Below are 27,799 nucleotides of genomic sequence, written 5' to 3'. Positions count from 1 at the left end.
TGGGTCCAAGTTCATTCTTTTGCATGTGGATGTAGAGTTGTCCCAGTACCATTTTTTGAAAAAACTATACTCTTCCCCTTGAATTGTCTTCACACATTTGAAATTTATCAACTCGGCATAAATGTAGGAAATATTTCTGGACTCTTATCTATTCCACCGAATTTTATGTTCATTCTTGTGCCAGTACTATACTTTTTTGGTTATTAAAGGTTTGTAGTAAGTTTTGAAATCAGAAAATGTGAGTTCTCCAACTTGGTTCTTTTGCAAATCGTTTGGGTTATTCTAACTCTCTCAAATTTTCATATTAAATTTATAATCAGCTTATTAGTTTCTGAAGAAACAAGCTGATCATTTTGATAGGTATTATATACAATCTTAAAATATGAAATCTTCAAATCCATGAACATGAAATATATTTCTATTTAGTTAAGTCTTATTTACTTTCTTTCAAAAATGTTCTGCAGACAAGTCTTGCATGTCTTTCGTTACATGCATTTCTAAGTACATTGTTCTTCCTGATGCTGTTACAATGAGATTGCTTTCTTTTTAAAATTAATTAAATCTACTTGGGGTATATAAAGCTAAAAAGCTTCTGCACAGCAAAAGTAACCATCAACAAAACAAAAAGGCAACTGAATGGGAGGAGATATTTGCAAATAACAATTTCAACAAGGGGTTCATATATATAAAATATATATAAAGTATTCATGCAACTCAATGCCAAACAAACAATCCAATTTAAAAAATGGGCAGAGGACCTGAACAGACACTTCTACCAAGAAAACATACAAATGGCCAACAGATATATGAGACGATGCTAAACTTCACTAGCTATTAGGGAGATGCAAATCAAAACTACAATGGGATTGTTTTCTTAATTTCATTTTCATATTATTCATTAGTAGTGTCTAGAAATATAAGTGACCTTTTATTTATTTCTGTATTATTCTGTTTACATGGTGATTATAAATCTGACAGACTCAAATTCCAAAATAATTTGCAAAGACTTTTAATTTTTTTATTTTATCTTATTGTTGACATTATACATGTCCCCTCATTTCCCCACTTGCCCCCCTCCACCCAGCCCCTCCACTCCAACCTAAGACTTCAACACATTATTGTCTTTGTCCATGGGATATGCATATATGTTCTTTGATTAATCTTTTTCAGTCCTTCCACGATCTTCCTCTCTGACAGTGTCAGTCTGATCCATGTATCTATGCCTCTGGTCCAATTTTGTTTGTCAGCTTATTTTGTTCATTAGATTCCACATATAAGTGAGGTCCTATGGTATTTGTCTTTCTCTTACTGGCTTAAGTCACTTAGCATATCCATTCATGCTGTTGCAAGCAGTAAGAGTTTGTTCTCTTTTATAGCAGTATAGTATCCCATTGTGTAGATGTACCACAACTGTTTTTATCCATTCATCTACTGATGGACATGTGTGTTTTTTCCAGAGCTTAGCTATTGTAAATAACATTGCTATAAACATATAATATATGTTTGACTTTTCAGGATTCTTAGGATATATTCCCAGAAGTGGGATTGCTGGGTCAACTGGGAGATCCATTCTTATTTTTTTATGGAAACTCCATACTGTTTTCCACAGTGGCATCACCAGTCTACATTTTCACCAACAGTGAACTAGAGTTCCATTACAGTTCCTTTTTTTCTGAATCCTTGCCAGCATTTGTTGCTTGTTGATTTATTGATGTTAACAATTTTGGCAGGTGTGAGGTGATGCCTCAATGTAGTTTTAATTTACATCTCTGTGATGATAGGTGATGTTGAGCATTTTTTCATGTGTCTATTGATCATCTGTGTCTCCCTTGAGGAAGTGTGTATTCAGGTTCCTTACCCATTATTGTATTGTGTGTCTTCCTGATGTTGAGTTGTATAAGTTCATTACATGTATTGGAAATCAACACCTTATCCAATGTATCACTGGCAAATATGTTCTCCCATTCAGTGGGTTCCCTTTTCATTTTGTTGATGGTTTCAAATTACTGCTTAAATTTCATGTCTGAAATTTTTCCTGATTTGAGTTTTGGAAAATTGTATGTATCTAGCAAATACTCAAATTGTCCATTTTGCTAAGGTTGGCCAATTTTCTGTGCATAAGCTTTTTAGTTTGATGTAGTCTCATTTGGTTATTTTTCATTTGTTTCGCTTGACCTAGGACAGTGGTCGGCAAACTGTGGCTCGGCAAACTGCGGCTCGCGAGCCACATGCAGCTCTTTGGCCCCTTGAGTGTGGCTCTTCCACAAAATACCGACTTCTGTGCATGGGCCACGAAGTTTCAATCGCACTGTACATGCGCACCCACACGTGGTATTTTGTGGAAGAACCACACTCAAGGGGCCAAAGAGCCTCATGTGGCTCGTAAGCCGCAGTTTGCCGACCACTGACCTAGGAGATATATTGGTGAAAATACTGCTACATGACATGGCTGAAATTTTACTGCCTATGTTTTCTTCTAAGATTTTTATGGTTTAAAAACTTACATTTAAGTATTTTATCCATTTGAGTTTATTCCTGTGTATGATGTAAGTTGGTGGTCTTGTTTAATTGTTTCTGTGTACCTGTCCAATTTTCCCAAAGCCATTTATTGAAGAGACTTTCTTGACTCCATTGTATGCTCTTGCCTCCTGTGTCAAATATTAATTCACCATAATGGCATGGGTCTATTTCTGGGGTCTCTCTTCTGTCACATTGATCTATGTACCTGTTATTGTGTCAATACCAGGCTATTTTGATTACACTGACTTTGTAGTAATAGTTCTATATCTGGTATTTTGACCCCTCCAACTTTGTTCTTCTTAATATTACTGAGGCTATTCAGGGTCTTTTTTGGTTCCATACAAATTTTTGGAATATTTGTTATAGAACTGTGACATATGCTGTTGGTATTTTTAATAGGGATTGCATAGAATCTATCTATTACTTTGGGTTGTATGGACATTTGAATGATGCTAATTCTTCCAATCCATGAACACTGCATATGATTCCACTTGTTTGTATCTTATTCTATTACTTTTTTCAATGTCCTATAGTTTTCCATTTACAGGTCTTTTATCTCCTTGGTTAAGTTTATTTCTAGGCACTTTAATTTGTTTTTGTTGAATGGTTAATGGGATTTTGTTTGTTTGTTTGTTTCTCTTTCTGAGAGTTCCTTATTGGTGTATAAAATACCCTTGACTTCTGGATGTTAGTTTTGTATCTAGTATATTTTGGTGGATTCTATGTACAGTATCATGCCATTTTCAAATAATGACAGATTTAGTTCCTTCTTTCTAATTTGGATGCCTTTTATTTCTTCTTCTTTTCTGATCGCTGTGGCTAGGACTTCCAGTACTATGTTGAATAAGAATGGTGAAAGTGGACATCCCTGTCTTGTTCCTGATCTTAAGTGAAACACTTTTAGTTTTTACCCATTGTGTAAGATGTTGGCTGTAAGTTTGTCTTAGATAGTTTTTTTTATGTTTAGGTATGATTACTCTATTCCTTTTTTCTGAGAGTTTTTTTTTAAAATCATTAATGGGTGTTGGATTTTGTCTAATCCTTTCCCTGCATTTATTGATATGATCATGTGGGTTTTACCCTCCATTTTGTTTATATGATGTATCAGATTTAGTAATTTGCAAATATTGTATCAACCTTCCATTCCAAGAATAAATCCCACTTGGTCATGGTGTATGATCATTTTAATTTATTGCTGGATCGAATTTGCTAATATTTTGTCGAGGATTTTAACATCTATGTTCATCAGGGATAATAGCCTATAATTTACTTTCTTTGTAGTGTCTTTCTGGTTTGGGAATTACAATAATGCTGGCCTCATTAAAAGAGCATGGAAGTCTTCCTTCCTTTTGAATTTTTTTTTGGAATAGCTTTAGGAGGATAGGTGTTAGTTCTTCCTTGAATGTTTGGGAAAATATGCCTGTGTTGCCATCCAGTACAGCACTTTTATTTGCTGGGCGTTCTAAAATTACTGTTTCAATTTCATTAATTGTTATCAGTTCATTCAGGTTTTCTCATTTTTCTTGATTAAGTTTTGGAAGATTATATGTTTCTAGTAATTTGTCCATTTTGCTCAGGTTGACCAATTTGTTGGCAAATTTCTTACAATACTTTGTATTGCTGTGATGTCAGTTGTTTCCTTGCCTCTTTCATTTCTGATTTTATTTGTTTGATTCCTCTCTGTTTCTTGATGAGTCAGGTTAAAGCTTCATCAATATTGTTTATCTTTTCAAAGAACCAGCTCTTGGTTTCATTGATCTTTTGTATTCTTTTTTAGTTTCTTTGTCATATTTCTGCTCTGATCTTTATTATTTCCTTCCTTCTACTTACTCTGCCCTTTGCTTGTTGTTCTTTCTGGAATTATTTTAGGTGTAGGGTTTGATTATTTACTTGATGTTTTTCTTGTTTCTTGTGGTAGGTCTGTAATGCTATGAACTTCCATCTCAGGACTGCCTTCACAGTGTGTCATAGATTTGGGGTTTTTGTGTATTTGGTTTCATGAATTTTTTAATTTCTTCCATGATCTCATTGGTAACCTATTTATTATTTTATAACATACTATTTAGCTTCCATGTGTTTGTATGTTTTAGAGGTTTTTTTATTGTTGTTGATTTCTAGTTTCATGCCATTGTGATCCAAGAAGATGCTTGATATAATTTCAATTCTCTTGAATTTTTAAAGACTTATTTTGTGTAAAAATACAATTGACTTTTTAAAAATATTTTTTATTAATTTTTTACAGAGAGGAAGGGAGAGGGATAGAGAGTTAGAAACATCCATGAGAAAGAAACATTGATCAGCTGCCTCCTGCACACCCCCACTGGGGATGTGCCCGCAACCAAGGTACATGCCCTTGACTGGAATCAAACCCGGGACCCTTCAGTCCGCTGGCCCATGCTCTACTCACTGAGCCAAACCAGTTAGGGTTACAATTGACTTTTTATGTTGTTCTTGTATCCTGCAACATTGCTGAACTTGTTTATTTTTTATAACAGGGTTTTTTATGTGTGGATTTCTTAATTTTATATATACTATTATGTCATATGTGAATGGCTTTAGTTTTTCTTTCTAATCTAAATGTGTTTTTCCCTCCAATATCTCTGTCCAGTACCTTTAGTACAAATGTTTCATGGAAGTGATGTTTGTTCATGATCATAGGATGAAAGCATTCAGTCTTTCACCATTAAGTGTGCTGTTAACTATGGGTTTTTCACAAATTGCCATCATCAGTTTTCAACAGTTCTGTACTATGCCTAGTTTCTTCGGTGTTTTTTAATTGATGTTAATTATTCTTTAAATATTTGGTAGAATTCATTAGTGATGCCATCTGGTCTGATCCAGATGGGAAGTTTTTGAATAATAGTCTGATCTTTTTATCCAAATTTTCCTTTTCTTCCTCAGTCAGTTTCTGTCATTCTAGATTTTTTTCCATTTCATCGGGTTATCTAATTTATTGGCATATACTTGTTTATAATGTCCCCTTTAATCCCTTTTATTTATTTTAGATTAGTAGTAATATTTCCTCTTTTATTCTTGATTTTGATAATTTGAGATCTCTCTTTTACATTTTAACTTTTTTAAAAAGCAAATGTAATCCTGTATCTACTGTGTAATTTAAAAAAACAAAAGAGGAAAAAAAAGGAGAAATTGAAGATACATACAAAATACAAAGCCTTATCAAAATTGGGATCTGGGCATGCTGCTAGCTCTCCGCCAGTTATTTCTCCTTTATCAACTTCAGTTTCTTCATCAGGAAGTTGTGATATTGGTTAATAATTATTTAAGTCTTTGAAAGCATGTGGACTATATTATTTCCATGTTTGAGCATGGGATTAAAGACCGTAGTTTGGAGTATTTGAGAATAGACAGTAGACCAGTTTGGAAGGAGCCCAGTGTTCCTAAAAGGCACAGTTGAAGGTGAGAAAGGAAATGCAGATTGAAGCCGGATTATGGTAATATTTGAATTCCATGGTAAGAGATTTGGATTTGGCAATGGGCAGCTAATGAGTATATGGAGGTGTGAGAGTAGCCAATCAAAGTGATAATCAAAGAAATTGGTGTGGGGGAAGGATTGGAGCTGGGAATCACCCACGGAAATCACTTAGGGAATGGGGGCCATGACAGTAAGAATGGAAAAGTAAGAGATGATGACCAGAGATCTTCTATGTTTTGAAAAGTACTCCCTGAAACTAAGGGAGACGGGAGTAGTTAGTTCTCTTGCTCATCCCCTTGTTTCTCATAGTTATTGGTTAAGCACAAACTAGGTCCAAAATAGGCATTTATTAAGTTGAATTGCACTAACCAAGCCTTGCTAGAGCACAATGAAGGCTGCAGAAAATAATCTTCAAGTACTCTGAGAGGGCTTCCAGGAAAGCCTTCCATCTTGCCAGGCTCTGGGCATTGTTGTCTTCTTGTCACCGAGGAGCCCATGTGTGCCAATTGCAGTGTTAATGTATAACATTTTTGAAAAAGTACACAGGTATACATTAGCTTGCATAGTGTGTTGGTGAGAGGGTTGATATTGTACCCACGGAAGATGAAGTCTTGTGCTGATCTGTGTCAATGTACTTTGACATACAAGCAGACAAGACAGAACAGGGAACAGGGAAACTCAACAGCAAGGGATTGAGAGTTTTCTACCAAAATGTCATTGTCTCAGGCCCAGGGTTTTTTTTTGTGGGACCCTGGGCTTAGGGGCACAGTAATCAGGCCTTACATGTTACCTTTTTGCAAATTAAAATAATCTCCCCTCAAATGTCAGCTACACAGTGGGCAGAGATTTTTTGTCTCTTTTGTTACTGCTTTATCTCCATTATCTGGTATATATTAAGCATTGAACATAGATTTAATGAATGAATGAATCTACCAGTCATTCTTTTGGATTAAGGTAGCATCTTTCCCTAAGTAGTGGGCTTATGGGGTTGTTTCAGTATAATAGATAAAGGTCTTATCTTCTCAGAAGCTCCTTATGAAGAGTCCTGCCATCCATGCCTTTAGTTCTTGCCAGAAGGGGCTCCTCCACCAAATTTTGTGCAAGAAATCTGCATCCACCTAGTTGTAGTTGCCTTCTTGCCCTTTCATTGTTATCCGAAGTATTACTTGAACCTAAATTTGGTTCTGTCTTGACCTGACTTTCCAACCCACCCACCTCCACCAATATTCTGTGCTCCTTCCCACTAGAGTTGTTTCAAAGTGTCATCTCATTTCAGCCATCTGAAAACCAACATTTTGTTTTGATTTGACTGTCTTACTCCTGAGAAGAAAGGTTTCTTATCTCTTGAAGGCCTGCCTATTGTATTCTTTTTATAGCAGGGATTAGCTTGCTTTATGAGAAGCTGGAAAAAGCTAATAGATTATTAGAAAATGATGTTTTTATTGGTAAAAATAGACAGGTTTATGATGTGTTTGTTTCAAGGCCTTAGAATCACTTTTTTTAAAACAGATCTGTTCCTTAATTAGTCATCCTTCATCACTGCCTATTTATTGTATCAAGGGACAGCTATTAGCACATCAGAGACACAAAGCTGACCTTTGTAAGATGTAGAAAGATTTTAAATACATCATTTGCAGAGGGTGATAGGTTCTGGGTAGACGCACATTTTTGCACATTTGGCTGTGTATGCAAAATGCATTAAAATGGATTGAGCTCTTACTATATACCAACCACTGTGGCAAATAAGTAGACTATATGCTGGTGACATTTCTAGGTTCACTGGGTGGTAACCATGCTCTCCAAGCTCTGTGAGGCAAAGGGAGAGGAGAATACACAGAGGTGGGAAGGAACTACTGTCCCTCTGGCTTCATCTCAAAGCTTCTGTACCCCTAAATCCACCCACCAACATACATTTTTTGTTGTCAGAAATAGGGACGCATTGAAATTGCTTTATCTTAGCTTCTTGAGGCAGGAATGTAGAAAAACCAGGGGTGGGATATGGGAGGGAAAGATGAATAGTTGAATAAATTTGTAGAGACACCTGACAAGCTCTTTGGCTAATTATCCTAGCAGATCTTGCCACTCGTCTTAGGGTACCACCCTTCCTTTTTTCCATGCCCCCTAGTTTTCCTTCTTCCTAGGAGTAGGGTGAAATGAGCCATTTCCATGAGTTAATTAATCCAAGATCAAGAAATACCTTATTAAGCCTCCCCAACAGTTTTTTTTTCTGCATTCCTTTGCTTTATGATTTGGAATGGATCGTCTGAACCTCTACCAATTGTATCCAATTTTGATGAGTCTAATATTTCTAAGCTCACCTTGTCTCAATCCCTTCTCTACTCCTTTTCTGTTTCTCTTAGAGATAGAGGCAAAAGGAGCTAGCACAGTAGTTTAGACCAAAAACTCTGGAGCCAAACTGCCTGGATTCTATCCCAGCTCTTCTGCTTCCTAACTTTGTGACATGGGATGAAATCCCTAACTTTTTAAGGCTCAGTTTCCTCTTCTGTGCAATGGTGATAATAATGGTACCTGTCTAGCAGAACTGAATAATACAGTTCACTGAAAACTCTCAACACAGGGGCTGGTATATAGTAAGTGCTAAATAAACAGCTGTTGCTATTATGTGGTACAAGGACATTATGACATCTCCATTCCAACCTTGAGGAAGTACAGATATTTTCATATCCCAAGAATTTCACAGTCAAATTTTAATGATTTATATGTGCAGGCTTTGAGAAAAATCAACACCGAAGGCCCTGGTTTGGATATGCCCACTCTAGTTTCTAACTTTGATTTCCATACTCATAAGTGTTTAACAATAATCCAGCCATGGCACCTCATATGTATAGCTTAATCCTTTTTTATTTTGATCCAGCTATTCTCCCTAATATGCCCCAGTATGTCTTCTGATTATCATTGCTCTTCTCTCCTCTGAAATCATTTTAGCTAAGAAGTCTCTGAAGATGATTTCCCCATCTTTCATTTTACAGATGATAGGTCACCAGAGGCCAAGAGAAAATTAGTCTCATTCCTAGGGTCAACAAGTCACCCTGGAGCCAGGCCTGGCATGCAGTTTACAGGGGCCTCTGAAGGTTCTCTGAGTACCTGAAGAATTTAGTTTATCCTTTTTCTACTTGTTTGAAAACTTCTCAAAGAGGGAAGTTAATCCTTTCTTTCTCTGCCTTCTTCCACAGCTCTGGGTGAACCAGGAGGATGGGGTAGAGGAAGGGCCCAGTGACGTTCAGAATGGGCACCTGGACCCCAACTCAGACTGTCTCTGTCTGGGCCGGCCACTACAGAACCGAGATCAGATGCGGGCCAATGTCATCAATGAAATCATGAGCACTGAGCGTCATTATATCAAGCACCTCAAGGACATTTGTGAGGTAGGTCCAGCTATAATAGTGCTTGTGGTGGCACTTAGGGTAAAATAGAGTTCACTTCCATGAAGAAACAACAACTCCCTGGGCCCTACCTGTGACAGTTGAAGATGTTGGAAAGAGCACCTTGACTGGTTTCCTAAATTTTGTTTGTGAGAAACTGATTCTTTGGGGCTGCTCAGTTTCTCTCTCTCTCTCTCTCTCTCTCTCTCTCTCTCTCTCTCTCTCCTCTCTCTCTCTCTCTCCTATTTGTTCATGGGTATTTTTTAAAATTCTTTATTATTGAAAGTATAACATATCTCCCTTCTCCCCCCACCATTGTCCTCTCCCAGCCTGCTCCTGCCCACCAACCCGGTCTTCACCACCCCCCTCGCCCAATTGTCTGTGTCCATTGGTTATGCTTATATGCATACAAGTTCTTTGGTTGATCTCTTACCCCTCACATCCATCCCCCAGCCCACATTCCCCTGCCTTCCCTCTAATGTTTGACAGTCTGTTCCATGGTTCTATGTCTCTAGATTTAGTTTATGTTCACTATAATCCACAAATGAGTGAGATCATGTGATACTTATCCTTCTCTGACTGGCATATTTTGCTTAGCATAATGCTCTCACGGTCCATCCATGCTGTTGTAAATGGTAAGAGTTCTTTCTTTTTTACAGCAGTGTAGTATTCCATTGTGTAGATGTGGCACTGTTTTTTAATCCACTCATCTGCTGATGGGCACTTAGGCTGTTTCCAAATCTTAGCTATTGTAAATTGCACTGCTATGAACATAGGGGTGCATATATCCTTTCTGATTGGTGTTTCTTTTTTCTTGGGATATATTCCTAGAAGTGGGATTACTGGGTCAAATGGGAGTTCCATTTTTAATTTTTTGAGGAAACTCCATACTGTTTTCCACAAAGGCTGCACCAGTCTGCATTCCCACCAGCAGTATATGAGAGTTCCCTTTTCTCCACTATTTGTTCATGGGTATTTGTTAAAAATTCAGCATTTCTTGTTTGTTGATTTGTTGATGATAGCCATTCTGACAGGTGTGAGATGGTACCTCATGGTGGTTTTGATTTGCATCTCTCGGATGATTAGTGGCTTTGAACATTTTTTCATATGCCTCTTGGACTTCTGTATGTTCACTTTTGAAAAGTGTCTATTTAGGTCCTTTGCCCATTTTTTTTATTGGATTGTTTATCCAGCCAACCTATGCAAAGCTTTTGTTGGCAAACTGCCAGTTATGTACTTTTTAATTATACTTGGTGCTAAAGTTAAGAGTTTAAGTGGGAAATATCTCTTTGTACTACCTTGCAATCATAGGTATCAAAGGCAGTCTTTTAAAATTTTTAATATTTTAAACTATAGTTTACATTCAATATTATTTTATCTTAGTTTCAGGTGTACAGCATGGTGGTTAGATAATCATTTACTTTACAAGGCATTCCCCAGATATTTCTAGTTCCCAACTTCCACCATACATAGTTATCACAATATTGTTCACTATATTTCCTATGCTCTACTTTACATCCCCATGACAATTTTTGTAACCACTAATCTGTAGTTCTCAATGCCTTCACTTTTTTTCACCCAATCCTCTAACCCTCTCTCCTTTTGGCAACCATCAGTCTGTTCTCTGTATTTACAAATCTGTTTCTGTTTTGTTTGTTCATGTATTTTGTTCTTTAGATTCCACAAATAAGTGAAATGTGGTATTTGTCTTTCTGTGACTGACTTATTTCACTTGGCATACTATCCTCTAGGTCCATCCATGCTGTTGCAAAAGAAAGGTTTAAGTAGAGCAAAATAAGGATAGAGAAAGTTGTTTCAATATGGGCCAGAAGAGAGTATTTTAGCCCAGGATGTGTTACCTCTAACCCAAATCTGTGATAAGAAATATGGTTTATCAGAAAGAACAGCAGACTCAGAATTGGAAGACCCTCTTCAGGTCTCAGCTTAGTCACTGAGTAACATCAGGTGAATCTTCTCTCTCCTGGGCCTTGTTCCCCAACTCTAAAATGAGGGTATTAGAAGAGTTGCTTTTTTAAGTGCTATCTGGATCTTACTTTCTCTGGTTCTGTGTGATCTAGATATGCTCTCACTAGAGAAAGCTCTGGAAGTGATCCATGTTACTTCTGCATTTCTTTCTTTTTCTTTTTTTTTCAGTCCAGTGGTGTCTAGCTTTTACTCAGCCAGTTGTCCAATTTAGATGGAATCTCCAGCTGTTGTTGTTTTTTTCCTCTTTATTGAATAAGATAATACAAATGTGTCCTTATCCCCCCAATGTCCCCTCATCCCCCAAATCCTGCCCTCACCTCACTCCATGTTGTCCACATCCATCACTTATGCTTATATGCATGCATACAAGTCATTTGGTTGATCTTTCCCCTCTGAGTTTTGAGCATCTGATAGATGCTTCTCTGTCTCTACATCTGTTTTTGTTCATCAGTTTACGTTGTTTATTATAATCCACAAATGAGTGAGAGCATGTGATATTTATGTTTCTCTGACTTATTTCACTTAAGCATAATGCTCTCCAGCTCTATCCATGCTGTTGCAAATAGAAGGAGTTCCTTCCTTTTTACAGCTGCATAATATTCCATTGTGTAGATGTGCCTAAGTTTTTTAATCCATTCATCTGCTGATGGGCACTTAGGCTGATTCCAAATCTTAGCTATTGTAAATTGTGCTGCTATGAACATAGGGATGCATATATCCTTTCTGATTGGTGTTTCTGGTTTCTTGGGATATATTCCTAGAAGTGGGATCACTGGGTCAAATGGAAGTTCCATTTTTAGTTTTTTGAGGAAACTCCATACTGTTCTCCACAGTGGCTGCACCAGTTTGCATTCCCACCAGCAGTGAACAAGGGTTTCTTTTTCTCCGCATCCTCATCAGCATTTGCCATTTGTTGATTTGTTGATGATAGCCATTCTGACAGGTGTGAGATGGTACCTCATTGTCGTTTTGATTTGCATCACTCGGATGATTAGTGACTGAGCATGTTTTCATTTGTCTCTCAGCCTTATGTGTGTCCTCTTTCAAAAAGTGTCTATTTAGGTCTGTTGCCCATTTTTTTGATTGGGTTGTTTATCTTCCTTATGTTAAGTTGTATGAGTTTCCCATAAATGTTGGAGATTAAACCTTTACAGTAGATATCATTGGCAAATATGTTCTCCCAAGCAGTGGGTTTTCTTGTTGTTTAGTTGATGGTTTCTTTTGCTGTGCAGAAGCTTTTTATTTTGATATAGTCCCATTTGTTTATTTACCCTTTGGTTTCCATTGCCCTAGGAGCTGTGTCAGTGAAGAAATTCCTTTGGTATATATCTGAGATTTTTCTATCTGTGGATTCCTCTAATAATCTTATGGTTTCCCATCTTACGTTTAAGTCCTTTATCCATTTTGAGTTTATTTTGGTGTATGGTGTAAGTTGGTGGTCTAGTTTCATTTTTTTGCATGTGTCTGACCAAATTTCCCAGCACCGTTTATTGAAGAGACTGTCTTAACTCCATTGTATGTTCTTCCCTCCTTTATCAAATATTAGTTGAGCATAGTGATTTGGGTCGATTTCTGGGTTCTCTATTTTATTCTATTGGTCTGTATGTCTGTTCTTGTGCCAGTACCAGGCAGTTTTGAGAACAGTGGCTTTGTAATACAGCTTGATATCTGGTATTGAGATCCTTCATACTTTGTTCTTCTTTCTCAGGATCACAGCAGCTATTCAGTTTTTTTTTTTCCAGATGAATTTTTGGAGAGTTCTTTCTAGATCTGTGAAATATGCTGTTGGTATTTTAATGGGGAGTGCATTGAATATATAGATTGCTTAGGTAGTATGGACATTTTGATGATGTTGATTCTACCTATCCATGAACATGGTATGTTCTTCCATCTGTTTATGTCTTCCTCTATCTCATTTTTCAATGTCCTGTAGCTTCCTGGGTAGAGGTCTTTTACCTCCTTGGTTAAGTTTATTCCTATGTATCTTAATTTTTTTGGTGCAACGGTAAATGGGGTTGTTTTTTTAATTTCTCTTTCTGTAAGTTCACTATTGGCGTATAAAAATGCTATAGATTTCTTGGTGTTAATTTTGTATCCTGCTACATTGCCAAATTCATTTATTACGTCTAATAATTTTTTGATGGAGTCTTTAGGGTTTCCTAAGTACAGTATCATGTCATCTGCGAATAATGACAGTTTTACTTCTTCTTTTCCAATTTGGATGCCTTTTATTTCTTCTTGTCTGATCACTTTGGCTAGCACTTCCAGTACTATGTTGAACAGGAGTGGTGAAAGTGGGCATCCCTGTCTTTTTCCTGTTCTTAAGGGAAATGGTTTTAGTTTTTGCCCATTGAGTATAATGTTGGCTGTAGGTTTGTCATATAAGGCTTTTATTATGTTGAGGTATGATCCCTCTATTCCCACTTTGCTGGGCGTTTTCATCAGAAAAGTGTGCTGGACTTTGTCAAATGCCTTCTCTGTATCAATCGATATGATTATGTGATTTTTGTCTCTCAACTTGTTTATGTGATGTATCACGTTTATTGATTTGCAGATATTATACCAACCTTGCATTCCTGGAATAAATCCCACTTGGTCATGGTGTATGATCTTTCTAATGTGATGCTGGATCTGGTTTGCTAGAATTTTGTTGAGGATTTTAGCATCTATGTTCTTCAAGAATATTGGCCTGTAATTCTTTTTCTTTGTGGTGTCTATATCTGGTTTTGGGATTAGGGTAATGCTGGCTTCATAGAAAGAGCTTCGAAGTGTGCCTTCCTCTTGAATTTTTTGGAATAGTCTGAGAAAGATTGGCTTTAGTTCTTCTTTGAATGTTCGGTAAAACTCCCCTGTGAAGCCATCTGGTCGAGGGCTTTTGTTTGCTGGAGGCTTTTTGATTACTGTTTCGATTTCCTCAGTAGTTATTGGCCTATTCAGGTTTTTTATTCTTCCTGATTGAGTTTTGGAAGCTTGTATTTTTCTAGGAATGTGTCCATTTCATCAAGGTTGTCCAGTTTGTTAGAGTAGAGTTGTTCGTAGTATTTTTTCACAATCCTTTGTATATCAGTAGGGTCAGTTGTTACTTCACCTCCTTCATTTCTGATTTTGTTTATTTGGGTCCTCTCTCTTTGTTTCTTGGTGAGCCTGGCTAGAGGTTCAGCAATCTTGTTAATCCTTTCAAAGAACCAGCTCTTTGTTTCATTCATCTTTTGTATTGATTTTTTGGTCTCTATGTCATTTATTTCACCTCTGATCTTTATTATGTTCATCCTTCTGGATACTGTGGGCTTTTCTTGTTGCTCTCTTTCTAACTCTTTGAGTTGTAGGGTTAGATCATTTATTGCCAGTTTTTCTTGTTTTTTGAGGTAGGCCTGTAGAGCTATGAACTTCCCTCTCAGGACTGCTTTCATTATGTCCCATAGATTTTGGATTGTTGTGTTTTCATCGTCATTTGTTTTCAGGATGTTTTTTATTTCTTCTTTGATCTCTCTGGTAACCCAGTCATTGCTTAATAGCATGCTATTTAGCCTCCAAGTGTTTGATTTTTTTTCAATGTTTTTATTGTAGTTGATTTCTAATTTTATGCCATTGTGATCTGAGAAGATGCTTGTTATGATTTCTATTCTCTTGAATTTAGAGAGACTTTGCCTCTGTCCTAATATATGGTCTATCTTTCCAAATGTCCCATGTGCACTGGAGAATAATGTATATTCTGTAGTTTTGGGGTGAAATATTCTGAAGATGTCAATTAAGTCCATTTCATCTAGTGAGTCATTTAGGATTGCTGTTTCTTTGCTGATTTTTTGTTTAGAGGATTTATCCAGTGGTGTCAGTGGGGTATTAAAGTCCCCTACTATGATTGTATTGCTATCGATCTCTCCCTTGATATCTTCCAGAAGTTGTTTTATGTACTTGGGTGCTCATGTATTGGGTGCATATATGTTTACCAAAGTTATATCTTCTTGTTGAATTGCTCCCTTTAGTATTATGTAGTGGCCTTCCTTTCTCTTGTCATGGCCTTTTCTTTGAGGTCTATTTTATCATATATAAGTATCGCAACCCTAGCTTTTTTCTCATTTCCATTTGCCTGAAAAGTTTTTTTCCATCCCTTCACTCTCAGTCTGCGTGAATCCTTTGTTCTGAGGTTGGTCTCTTGCAGACAGAAAATATATGGGTCATGTTTTCTTATCCATTCAGCTACCCTGTGTCTTTTGATTGGAGCATTTAATCCATTTATATTTAATGTTATTGAAAAGTACTTCTTTGTGGTCATTTTTATTCTTAATGTTTGTGTTTCTTCTTGTCTTTCTGTTTCTTCTTTTTATAGCAGTCCCTTTAGCATTTCTTGGATTGCTGGTTTGGTGGTAATAAACTCTCTTAGCCCTGTTTTGTCTTTGAAGCTCCTGATTCCACCTTCAATTTTGAATGACAGCCTTGCTGGGTATAGTATTCTTGGATTCATTCCCTTGCTTTGCATCACTTTGTATATTTAATTCCATTCCCTTCTTGCCTTGTGTGTTTCTGTTGAGAAGTTAGCTGATATTCTAATAGGAGCTCCCTTGTAGGTAACTTTCTGTCTCTCTCTGGCAGCCTTTAAGATTCTTACTTTGTCTTTGGTGTTTGCCAATTTAATTATGATGTGTCTTGGTGTTGGTCTTTTGGGGTTCATCTTGTTTGGCACTCTATGTGCTTCTTGGACTTGTGTAGATTTTCTTGCCAGTATCAGGGAAGTTTTCTGTCATTATTTCTTCAAACAGGTTTTCTATTCCTTACTTCTCCTCCTCTCCTTCTGGTACCCCTATTAAGCGAATGTTGTTTCATTTTGCGTTGTCCCAAAGCTCCCTTAGGCTGTCCTCTTGCTTCTTAAGTCTTTTGTTTTTCCAGTTGCTCCTGTGTTTGTGTTTTTTTTCGTTCCTTGTCTTCTAATTCGCTGATGTGGTCCTCAGCCTCTTCTAGTCTGCTGTTTAAGCCTTCCATTGTGTTCTTGATTGCAGCTATGTCGTTCTTCATTTCCTCTTGGTTCCTTTTCATGTTGGTGACATTCTCATTCAGCTCCTTATAATTCTCATTGAGTTGTGTGTATTTGTCATCCAGCCGTTTGAACATCCTTATAACCATTACTGTGAATTCTTTCTCTGATAAGTTAGTAGCCTCAATTTCATTTAATTCCCTTTCTGGTGATTCCTATTTTTCTTTCCTTTGTGGATTGCTTTTTTGTCTTCCCATATTTTGCTGTAATGTTTTAATTGTAGCTCCGATTGCTTTGCTACCCAGTTTCTTTTGGGTATGGTGCTACTGGTGTGACCTCTCAGGTCTCCTGGGCTTGGTAGTCTAGTGTAGCTCCCTACTTGGGCTATTTGGGTTCTCTTGATGTAGGCCTGCGAGCTGGAAAGACGCAAATGAGGTGTCTAGAAGTCAGCAGCCGTGGAGGGGGTGTTCCAATTTTTGCTGTCTTGTGCCCTTGGTTGAAATCATGCGTGCCCCACAGGGACTCACAGTGGCAACCAGGAACCGTCTATTGGGGTGGTGGGGCTCAGGAGGCCTGTGTTCTGGAAAGGCGTGACTGTGGTGTCCAGAGTTCTGTAGTTGTGGGGTGGGTAGACTCAGCTTTTGTTGCTGCCTCCATGCTTGGATACATGCGATTCCAGCGGCAGCTCACAGAGGCACCAGTGGTGTGTTTGCCAGCAGGGTGTACTGACACACTCTGAAGGGCCCTGGCACTGAAGCCACTGGATTGCAGTGTCTGTGGGCACGTATCCCAGAAGAGGGAATTCAGAGTTTCTATAGCCCAGCAGTGCACCCCTGTTCATTTAAGTGCAGGACCAGCCGGGCTCACAGCGGGGCCCCAGGGCTGCCTGTGTAGCGGTGGTCTTGGGAGACCTGCACGCTGGAAAAGCATGCAACTGTAGTGTCCAGAGTTCTGCAGCTGTGGGGTGGGGAAACTCATAATTTGCTGATGCACCTGTGGTGGATAGGCTCCCGTTCCCAGTTCGGCCCACAGGAGCACCCACAGTGAGTTTGCTAGCGCAGGTGCACTGAAGCACTCTGAAGGACCTTGGCACGCTTTGGGCAGGTATCCAGGATGGGTGAATTCATAATTTCTACTGCCCAGGGGAGTGTGTCCCTATTAGCCCAAGATCGGACCCAGCGAGGCTCACCGCGGCTTCCCCAAAGTGCCCTGTGGATAGATGGGCTCAGGGGGAGTGAGCAACTGTGGCAGTACATTTCGCAGGTGCTGAGCATTGATGCACTCTGAGGGGCCCTGGCGCTGAGGGGCCCTGGCGCTTAAGTTGTGCAGCTGGTTGTGTGAGGGCAGTTATTCAGGCAGAGGGAATTCAGAATTTCTACTGGGGGGCAGTGTGCCTGTGTCTGTACAAAATCACACTCAGCTGAGGCTCCCAGTGACTCCTAAGAGAAGTCTATTGAGTGGTGTGCCTCGGAGACCTGTGCGCTGGAGACAGATGAACTGGATGTCAGAGGTCTGCTGCTGGGGAGGGGGAGGCTGCACTTACTGCTGCAGGCGGCGTGGTGCTCCTTTGGAGGTGGAGGTCCTAGGATCTGCGAGTCTGTGGGTGTGGCTGCAGGATTTTGGCTGGAGTGGCTGCTGGGTCGCAGGCAGTGTCCAAGGCCTGTCTGGGTGGTGGGGCTGCTGAGTTCCTAGAAGAGGCCGCTCTCCCCTTTAAGATGGCGTGGGCTCCGTGCCTGAGTCCAGCAGTCCGGGGAGTGCTGCAGCGGTGGTAGTCTCTCTGTGTCCGAGAGAGCCTGGTCTGCCAGCCTTTGTTGCTTCTGTCGGATTTAACTGTCCCTCACTCACTCACACACACACCACACACATCCACACACTCTCCATTCATCCCCTCATTCACTCACTTCCTATCCCTCATCTCCATCCTGCCAGCCGCCATCTTTTTTCCTACTTCTGCATTTCTTGCCATTTTCTCCTTAGTACCCATGGAGACATGTCTTACTTAGGCATGAATATGTTCATGTCTACTCTTTCTATAGTTAAAAGAATATCTCTAAACACTTTCCACTTTGGTGCTGTTGAAGGAGAAATGAGGGACACTGCATTCAATATAGTAAAAAGTCACTATCAGAGAATAAACCAGCCGTGGGCAAACTACGGCCCACGGGCCGGATCCGGCCTGTTTGAAATGAATAAAACTAAAATAAAAAAAGACCGTACCCTTTTATGTAATGATGTTTACTTTGAATTTATATTAGTTCACACAAACACTCCATCCATGCTTTTGTTCCGGCCCTCTGGTCCAGTTTAAGAACCCACTGTGGCCCTCGAGTCAAAAAGTTTGCCCACCCCTGGAATAAACACACACACACACACACACACACACACACACACACACACACACTCACTCCTGGGATCAGAACGTGCTTTACAAATATTTAAGTTATATTGCCCTTATTTTACAAAAGAGTAAGTAAGAAAGAAAGTCAGAGTCATTCAGTGAGGCCAGTAAGAGAAAAGATATTTTTAAATAGGTTTTCTGCAAAAGGCAACATTCTTCTTTCTAAATCCAGACAGTGGGATAAAAAACCTTGGCTTAGCTCTAGGTCACCTTGACCAATGATTGGTGGTACTACTTCTTGTAAACTTAAAACTCATAATCAGGGAAATTGAGGTAAAGGCCAAGCAAAGTTAAAGATGACTTATAAAGTTGCCTTGTCTGCCTCTCTTGAGGAAGATAATATCAGTCATCCCATACCTGTGAAATAAATTCTGTGCTCAAATTCCTCCAGAGAGGCTGGACTAGCTTTCCTCAGTCATTTATATTACTGTCTCTGATTCCTCACCATCAAGAAACTCTTCCTTAGACCTAATTGAGTTGCTGTAGCTTCAAGTCATTTCCATTTGATATGTTTAAGCCTGAGGTTTTCAAACTTATTTACCATGTGGGTTTTCCTTTCTGGGAATTGCCTATCTTGATGTTTTCCAATTGTCTTTGCATCTATATTTACACATAGAAAATGATAACACATTGTATAAAATGGTATTTTTATAGCATCCTAAAGTAAACGATTTGGCAGCCTGTCAGTCTGAAGTGACCAACCCAGGGGTTTCTGGCTGACCTAGGCCCTACCTCTTTGTACCACCTGGACACTCCTGGCCCTGTTCTTATCCTCTATTTACTTTCCTATAGTTTAACATTATTTTTGCTTATTTATAGGATTTTGTTATATATTTCAGATGTTAATCTGTTGTTAGTTTTCCATATGACAAGTATCTTTCTTCTTCACATTCCCTAGGTTTATGTTAATGGTTTTATTTAATTTGAAGAAAGTGTTTCCTGGCCTAAAAAGAGAAAGAAGAAAAGACAGCTGCCACTTTATACATTCTGCTTCTAGTTTACCTTTTGTTATCATTACCATGAGAAGAGCTAGTCACTTTGTAGTTATTCAACATATATTTATTAAGCAGCAACTACATGCCAGGTACTGTAATAAACTCTGGGATATAGCTGTGAAGAAGGCAAATGTAGTCATCATTCCCAAACTTTCTTAAATCTATTTTCAAAATGTTCATCAGGTCTTCTGTCGGGCCTCAGCCTTCCAAGCAAAATAATATATGAAATCTCCAGAAAATCATAGCTAAATAGGGCCCTGGAAATATTTTTTTATATGCATGGTATATAGAGATTTGCTCTATAAAGATGGAGACCTTGAGGTCCAGACTTATAAGGGCCTTTACCTAAGGTGTTTTCCAAGCCTAGGTGATCCAGAACCTTTTTATTCATCCTTATTTCCCTGAGGTTTTGGGGATCTTCCCTAGAGATCATGGTTGTAGTTTGTATTCCATATCAAGGCAGTAATCCTAGCTCAGTGCACTAGATCTAGACTTCTAAATAAATCCTTGTGGGTTTTAGAAAGGAGTTAAGTAGGCAAATGTCTTTGACTATTTTTATTTGTTTTTTATTTATGTATTATGTATTGGATTCGGGTATACAACTTAGTGGTTAGACAATCATATACTTTATATAGTATTCCCTTGATATTTCCACTACCCTATCTGGTACCATACATAGTTATCACCATATTAATAACTATATTTCCTATTTCCTTGACTATCACCATGGAAATGCCATAGTTAAATCATTCCAATTGTGATTGATTTGATAACTCCCACAGTACTCTTAGCTGCTGTGTGGCCTGCCTTCTCACCATGCCCACTCTATTCCTAGGAGACAGAGGTGAGGATCTCAGAAACTGACTCTGTTTAATCAGTTCACACCTACTGCCATATCACACCCTATTCTCTCTTCCCATTCGGATGGAGTTAGAGGGTATTCAAAGCAGCTTGATAGGAAGCGTCACAGACCCCTTCTGCTACCTATGCCCTGTGTCAGGCCTTCCGATGCCACCTAAGTCTTTTCTTCTCCAAGATAAACAGTCCTGGATCCTACACCATTCTTCATGGTGTTGATTTTCAGGCCCCTCTCTACCCTGATTACTACCCTCTGGCTCTGAATCCTTTTCTCCAAGTTCCTCTGAAAAGAGGGCTCAGAATTGAATGCTGCTCTCCTACAGTGGTGGAACTACCTTTTCATTACTTCTATCATTCTACCCTCTCAGTCTGTTTCTCCTTTATTTCCATATTTTATTTTTTAAAAATATATTTTATTGATTTTTTACAGAGAGGAAGGGAGAAAGATAGAGAGTTAGAAACATCAATGAGAGAGAAACATCGATCAGCTGCTCCCTGCACATCTCCCACTGGGGATGTGCCCACAACCCAGGTACATGCCCTTGACCGGAATCGAACCTGGGACCCTTCAGTCCATAGGCTGACGCTCCATCCACTGAGCCAAACCAGTTTCGGCTTCCATATTTTAAAAAGAGGCTTTATTTTCTCTTGAACCTCAATAACTATAACTTGTTTATTTAAATATAGAATTTGTCCCCTAACTTATAATTGCACTCATTTTTTTGGCAGTCACATTCCACAGCTAGCTTATCTTAAACATATATACCCTCAAAAATGGGTGAATGAGAAGACACACATATTGATTGATCCACTAAGTCAAGCCTGTTTTCATCATTGCTGTGGAAAATTTGATATAATTACTAGGTTAGCCAAAGGAAGGAGATGAAAAATAAAAGCTAGACTCGAGTACTAGTCATATCTCCTGACCTTTCTCCCTTGAGAAGCCTAAGCAGCTATGTGTTGTAAGGGCTAAGGTTAACAGTTTTGGGGTTCTCTAACTACTCCCATATTCTTACATTCAATCTCTTATTTCTTTGATAAAGGAAGTTTCTATTAGTTGTACTCTCTTTAGCAAGTCATGTGTCTTAAACCCTAGGGCTAAGATTTTGAGAGGACATTGGATTTATCCGCTTTCTTTGATAATATTGTACTCAGGACAGCATTATTAACATTTTATTTTCTTTATATCCTCTGGCAAAGATTTCCTCCTTTTTTATCATAGAAATATTTTTTTAAATGGAATTAGAGGAAGTTTGAAAGTGGGAACAAAAATCAACTAGAATCCCCCAAACTATAAGAAAACTATTTGCACTTTTGTATAATTCCCTCAAATATGTACAAGTATTTACAGAGTTATAATCATAGTGACATTCCCTTTTGTGTCCCGCTTTTTAACGTTATATCATAAGCCCTTCCCCATGTTTCTACATAATCTTCCTAATCATTTTTAATGGCTACATAATATTCCATCAAGTTAAATAAACAAGAATCCTATATAATAAAAGGTTAATATGCATATCCCTTCGGGAGTTTGGGAGACTGTGAGTTTGATCACTTGCTATAATGTGCGCTGACCACCAGGGGGCGATGTGGAACATGGCAGGTGACCAGTAGCTGCAGCAGGGTGCTGAGGGAGCAAGGGAAGGAGGAGGTGGAGAGACCAGGAGGCGGGGAACCTGATTGGCCCTGATCGCATGCCAGGCCAAGGGACCCTACCCGTGCATGAATTTCATGCACCGGGTCTCTAGTGTATTTATAATTAGCATTAGCTTTAAAGAAAAACAGTTTACTAAGCACTCTAGGGTCCCACCATACTATGGACAGTTACATTTCTTCTAATCCATACTTAATCTTTACATGCTACAACACATATGATGTAATAGAAAGAAAATGTCACCTTGACAATGACAATGAATAGCATATTTGAGGAATTAGGAAGCTTTACTGACATCTCTATTTGTTCTTTCTTTTCCAGAGCCCACTTTTTCTTATTTTTCATTTCTGTTATATTCCATACTGATGCTGAGATCTAATAATATCCTTGTTGCACTTGGGGATTTGATAATTGTTCTTTCCCTGAGACTATTTATTTATTTATTTATTTAATATTTTTATTTATTTCAGAGAGGAAGAAAGAGGGAGAGAGAGATAGAAACATTCATGATGAGAGAATCATGGATCGGCTGCCTCCTGCAAGTCCCCCACTGGGGATCGAGCCCACAACCTGGGCATGTGCCCTTGACCCGAATTGAACCTGGGACCTTTCAGTTCGTAGGTCAACGTTCTATCCACTGAGCCAAACCAGTTAGGGCTCCCTGAGACATTTTAAATGGGAGCAGTGAAAAGAACTATTAAGTACTTCCTGAACTGTCTTCTAAGGATAAATGAGCTGTCCCTAATGGCTTCTTATATTGCTCCAATATGGTCACTCACTGATATCTGTACTTACCTGCCATGACATGCTGGTGTGACATTGTTACCAGTTTTTTTCAGCTGTGTTCACATGCCTACCTTAGGGAGAATGGGAGCAGGGGTGAGGAAGACTCTGCCCAGTTGCCTGATGTCAAGATAGAAAAGTTCCTACCAGAAGATATGCACACTACTTTCCCTGCTTCACTGTAGCTAAGATACTTCCAAATATGATTGGGTGAGAAAGGGAAAGAGAGAGGGAGGAAGAGAAGGAAGAAAGAGTCAAGCAAACACTGGGAGTTACTTACCGATCTTCCAGTTAGTCAAGGAAAAGTCTCTATGAAGGCAGAATTTTGGGAGCTGTTTCAGCAAAAGTAATGAAGCTAAAAGAGTATTTCTGGAATAGGTGGCATGTTCTTCCTGGTCAGGAATTGGATACAAATGAATACAGAACATCTTGGGCATTTCAATTAATAAGGGCAGCTGCCATTAGTAAAATAAATGTCAACACAGGCACAGAGTATTAATTTGTATAACTGTTGAAATACACTTAATAATTAATGGCTGATTTGGATTGTTAGAAGAGATAAGGGTGTGTTAGGGGAGACAAAGTGGAGGTAGAGACAGGCCTGGAAGTGGTAAGTCAGTCACTACAATGCTCTTCATTAGGGGCTCAACATTTACGAAAGGTGTTATAAAAATCACATTAAGCTTTTATTTTTTAAAATAGATTTTTCTTGATTTCAGAGAGGAAGGGAGAGGGAGAGAAAGATAGAAACATCAATGATGAGAGAGAATCATTGATCTGCTGCCTCCTGCATTCCCCACACTGGGGATCAAGCCCACAACCTGTGCATGTGCCCTGACTGGGAATGGAACCATGCCTCCTGGTTCATAGGCCGATGTTTAACCACTGAGCCATGCCAGCTGGACTCACATTTAGCTTTTATATGAAAGCAAGTGTCCATAGTTCATTCTCACCAAGAACATTTTCATATGCTGATGATTTCTAATGTGGACAGTGGCCATTAGTTTAAAAATATTTAAGTTCAAAATGGAAAACTGTGGCTGTTTTATTTTTCCTCCCTATGACTTACAGTGTGCCTGAGGCTAATTGTGTTATCTCAGTACTTTCTTATTAGACCAAAAATCTCTTTCATTGTTTTTCCCTTTCATCAATGGCTAGCTGTATTCAATAATCTGTTTATTCACAAATGTGTCCTGAATACTTACTCTGTTAAAAACACCATGCCTGACACTGGTAGGCTTGTTGTCTGAGCTTATCCAAACTGTTTTTCCGGGCCAGCTACCTTAGATGGCTAAGATGTTGCTTTAAGGAATGGTTTGGTTTTGTCAATTCCTGTTCCCTTTTGGGAAGTTTCCTGCTGGTGCCTCTGTTGCCAAATTGTTGTAGATGTTATGAAGATCTTTTGAATTGGTCCTATAAGAAAGAACTTTAGAGATATGAATAGATCAAGCTAAACCAATAACTACTAAAATTAGTGAAAATGTTTATGCTTAACCAGCTTCTAAAAAATGGTCCTAAGACTTTGGGGGTCTTTGTCATAGAGAATTGCAGGCAAAACTTTATACTCGAGTCTTTGCACTCTAAAGACTTTGAGATCCAACTTTTCTAATTCTTCACTGGTGGAGTGACTTCCTTCTCTAAACCTTAATTTCCTCATATGAAAAAAATAAATGACTAGAGGCCTGGTGCACAAAATTCGTGCACTCGGGGGGGGGGGTGTCCCTCAGCCCAGCTTGCACCCTCTTGCAGTCCAGGACCCTTAAGGGATCGGGCCTAAGCAGGAAGTCAGATATCCCTCTCGCAGTATGTGGCTCTCGCAGTCTGGGACCCCTCACTCCTTACTGCCCACCTGCATTGGAGACAGGAGAGGCTCCTGCCACCGCCACTGTGCTCATCAGCCGTGAACCCACCTTCTGGCTGAGTGGTCTTCCCAATGTAGGAGCTGTTCATAGCAACCAGTCATTCTGCCATTCAGTCAATTTGCATATTTGGGTTTTATTATATATAATTGTTCCCTGTCTACCTCATGGAACTGAATTGAGGCTCCAACTACTTAGGAAGTGGTAAAGCTTTCAAGGAACCAGGGATATCCTCAGACTGGGCTCTTTTTTTTGTCTGCAGGGCTACCTGAAGCAGTGCCGAAAGAGAAGGGACATGTTCAGTGATGAGCAATTGAAGGTCATCTTTGGGAACATTGAAGACATCTACAGGTTTCAGATGGGCTTTGTGAGAGACCTGGAGAAACAGTACAACAATGATGACCCCCACCTCAGTGAGATAGGACCCTGCTTCCTGGAGCACGTAAGTATCTTTCTCTTTGGGGAGAGTTTTGAAAGATGTTAAAAAAGAAAGACTCGTGGACAGAGACAACAGTATGATGATTACCAGAAGGAAGGGGGTGGAGGGAGTATAGGAGGTTAAAGGGGGGATAAATGGGGATGGAAGGACACTTGACTTGGGTTGGTAAACACACAATACAATATACAGATAATGTATTGTAGAATTGTATACCTGAAACCTATACCATTTCTGGTATAATTTTATTAACCAATGCCACCCCAACAAACTCAGTAAAAAAAAGAAAAAGTAAAAAAAAGAAGCATTGGAAGGAGTGTCTGAGCTCCCTGGTCCTGCTCAGCTGGTTTGTCCTGTGGTAGCGGATGGATTCTTCTCTGACTTTGATGTTGATAACTTTGCCAGTGCATGAGGACTTAAGACGGTACTGTAATTTGGAGTAGGACTCTCTTACTTTACGTTTCCCCTCTTTTTTCTCTCTCCTTCCAGAGGGTAACCAGTAAGATTTTTCTTCAGCTTATTTTTTTTTTGTTGGGTTCAGTTTCTGTGGGACCTGATGTTTTTGGAAGGGCTTTGAAATTGTTCACTACATGGATAATCCAGGGATCTGAGTAATAGGAGAGCCCATGATCAGCATGAAAATAGGTCTCTTGAGGCATTTAGGGGAGAGTACTAGGGTAGGAGAAATTATATGTGTAGGAAAAGAGGCCACATGGCTTAGAGAAAGGAGCACTAGGGTACAGGAAAATGAGGATTTGAGTCCTGTACCAGTATCTGTTATGACTGTCTGGATAACTTTGGATAAGTCCATTACCTTCTTTGGGCTTCCTCATCTGGAATATAAGAAGGTTCACTCTGGCCCTAGCCGGTATGGCTACGTGGATAGAGTGTCAGCCTGAGGACTGGAGGGTCTCGGGTTTGATTCAGGCCAAGGGCACATGCCTGGGTTACAGGCTTGATCCCCAGTGTGGGGCATGCAGGAGGCAGCTGATCAGTGATTGTCATCATTGATGATTCTATCTCTCTCTCCATCTACCTTCCTCTATGAAGTCAATTATAGATTGTGGTTCTCATTCATAGCTGACCAAGTTGTTTTAACAACTCTCTTCTCCCATTTTATAAAGTATTTATTTTTTAAAGAGATAACATGTGCACATGATACAAATTTCAAGTGGCACATAAAAAAGTGTGTAGCTACAAGTAAGTCTTCTTAAAAATACTGCTTTGCTTATGGATATGTAATTTAGTGGTTTGCTAGAGGGACTTGCAGGACTCAACATATAGTTATACTCATGGTTATGATTTATTATAGCTAAAGGATACAAAACAATATCAGCAAAAGGAAAAGACACCAGGAGTAATGTCTGGATGAAACCGTACTCAAGTTTCCAAGAGTCTTCTCTGAGTGGAGTTCACATAAGATGCCCTTAATTCCCCTTGCAATAAGTTGTGACAATACATATGAAACATTCTTTACCAGGGAAACTCATTAGGGAATCAGTACGTAAGCATTTTATGGGGGGTCTGGTCACATAGGCACCCTTTGCCTAGCATGTACCCAAATTCTAGACTCCCAGAAGGAAATGGGACATTCAGTATAAACCACATCCTATCTAATAAAAGAGAAACATGGTAATTAGCCGTACGGCCACTACCCTTCCCATTGGCTAATCACTGAGATATGCAAATTAACTGCCAACTAAGATGGCGGCCAGCAGCCAGGCAGCTGATGCGAACAGGGAGACTTGCTTGCTCCAGTGACGGAGGAAGCCAGGTTCCCCGCCTGCTGCTGGCCTCTCAGCTGCTCTCTAAGAAACATTGTAACAAATATAGAAGCTAAACAAAACCCTAGAAACCTGCTTTCAATCAGCCAGGCTTCAGCCAGGCTGACCGCAACATTGTTTCAAATACAGCCGAGGCCTCAGAGCTAAAGCTGGCCCAGAATAAAAAAAAAAAAAAAAAAAAAGGAATGGTTGGGAGCTTCAGTCACCTGCCAGCCTGAAAACGGCCCTCAGCCCCTCATCCAGGCTGGCCAGGCACCCCAGTGGGGACCCCCCACCCTGATCCAGGACACCCTTCAGGGCAAACCAGCTGGCCCCCACCCATGCACCAGGCCTCTATCCTATATAGTAAAAGGGTAATATGCCTCCTGGCACCAGGATCAGCGGAGCCGCGGAGGCCTCCCAGCACCGGGATCAGCGGAGCAGCGAGGCCTCCTGGCACGGGGATCAGTGTGACAGGGGGCAGCGACCAAGCCCCCTGATCACCCTGCGGCTCTGTGTGTGACAGGGGGCGGGGCCACAACCTCCCTATCTGCCCTGCTCTGTTCGTGACAGGGGAAGGCGCCCCAACCCCCTGATCAGCCTGCTCTGTGCCTGATGGGGGGAGCTCCCCAACACCCTGATTGCCCTTCGGCTCTGTGTGTGACAGGGTGCAGCGCCCCAACCCCCCCCCCATGGGCCCTGCTCTGTGTGTGACAGGGTAGAGCCATAACCTCCCCATCGGCCCTGCCTGAGTATGACAGT

The 27,799-nt window shown here is 39.7% G+C and overlaps 1 protein-coding gene across 2 annotated transcripts in view; it reads left to right on the top strand.

Moving 5' to 3' along the window:
- The window catches only part of ARHGEF9 (Cdc42 guanine nucleotide exchange factor 9), a 176,455-nt gene that overhangs the window by 61,828 nt on the left and 86,828 nt on the right, over positions 1–27,799 (top strand). For both annotated transcript variants that reach the window (XM_023763710.1, XM_014465330.2), the window contains 2 exons: positions 9,148–9,339; positions 25,101–25,280. In XM_023763710.1, the coding sequence (XP_023619478.1) occupies positions 9,148–9,339; positions 25,101–25,280 (372 nt within the window). The remainder of the gene's footprint in view (positions 1–9,147; positions 9,340–25,100; positions 25,281–27,799) is intronic.

Source organism: Myotis lucifugus, unplaced genomic scaffold (genome assembly GCF_000147115.1).
Source record: "Myotis lucifugus unplaced genomic scaffold, Myoluc2.0 scaffold_4, whole genome shotgun sequence".
In the NCBI taxonomy this organism is placed as follows: Eukaryota; Metazoa; Chordata; class Mammalia; order Chiroptera; family Vespertilionidae; genus Myotis; species Myotis lucifugus.
Note: the sequence above shows the minus strand (reverse complement) of the source record. Positions and strands in the feature narration are given on the sequence as shown.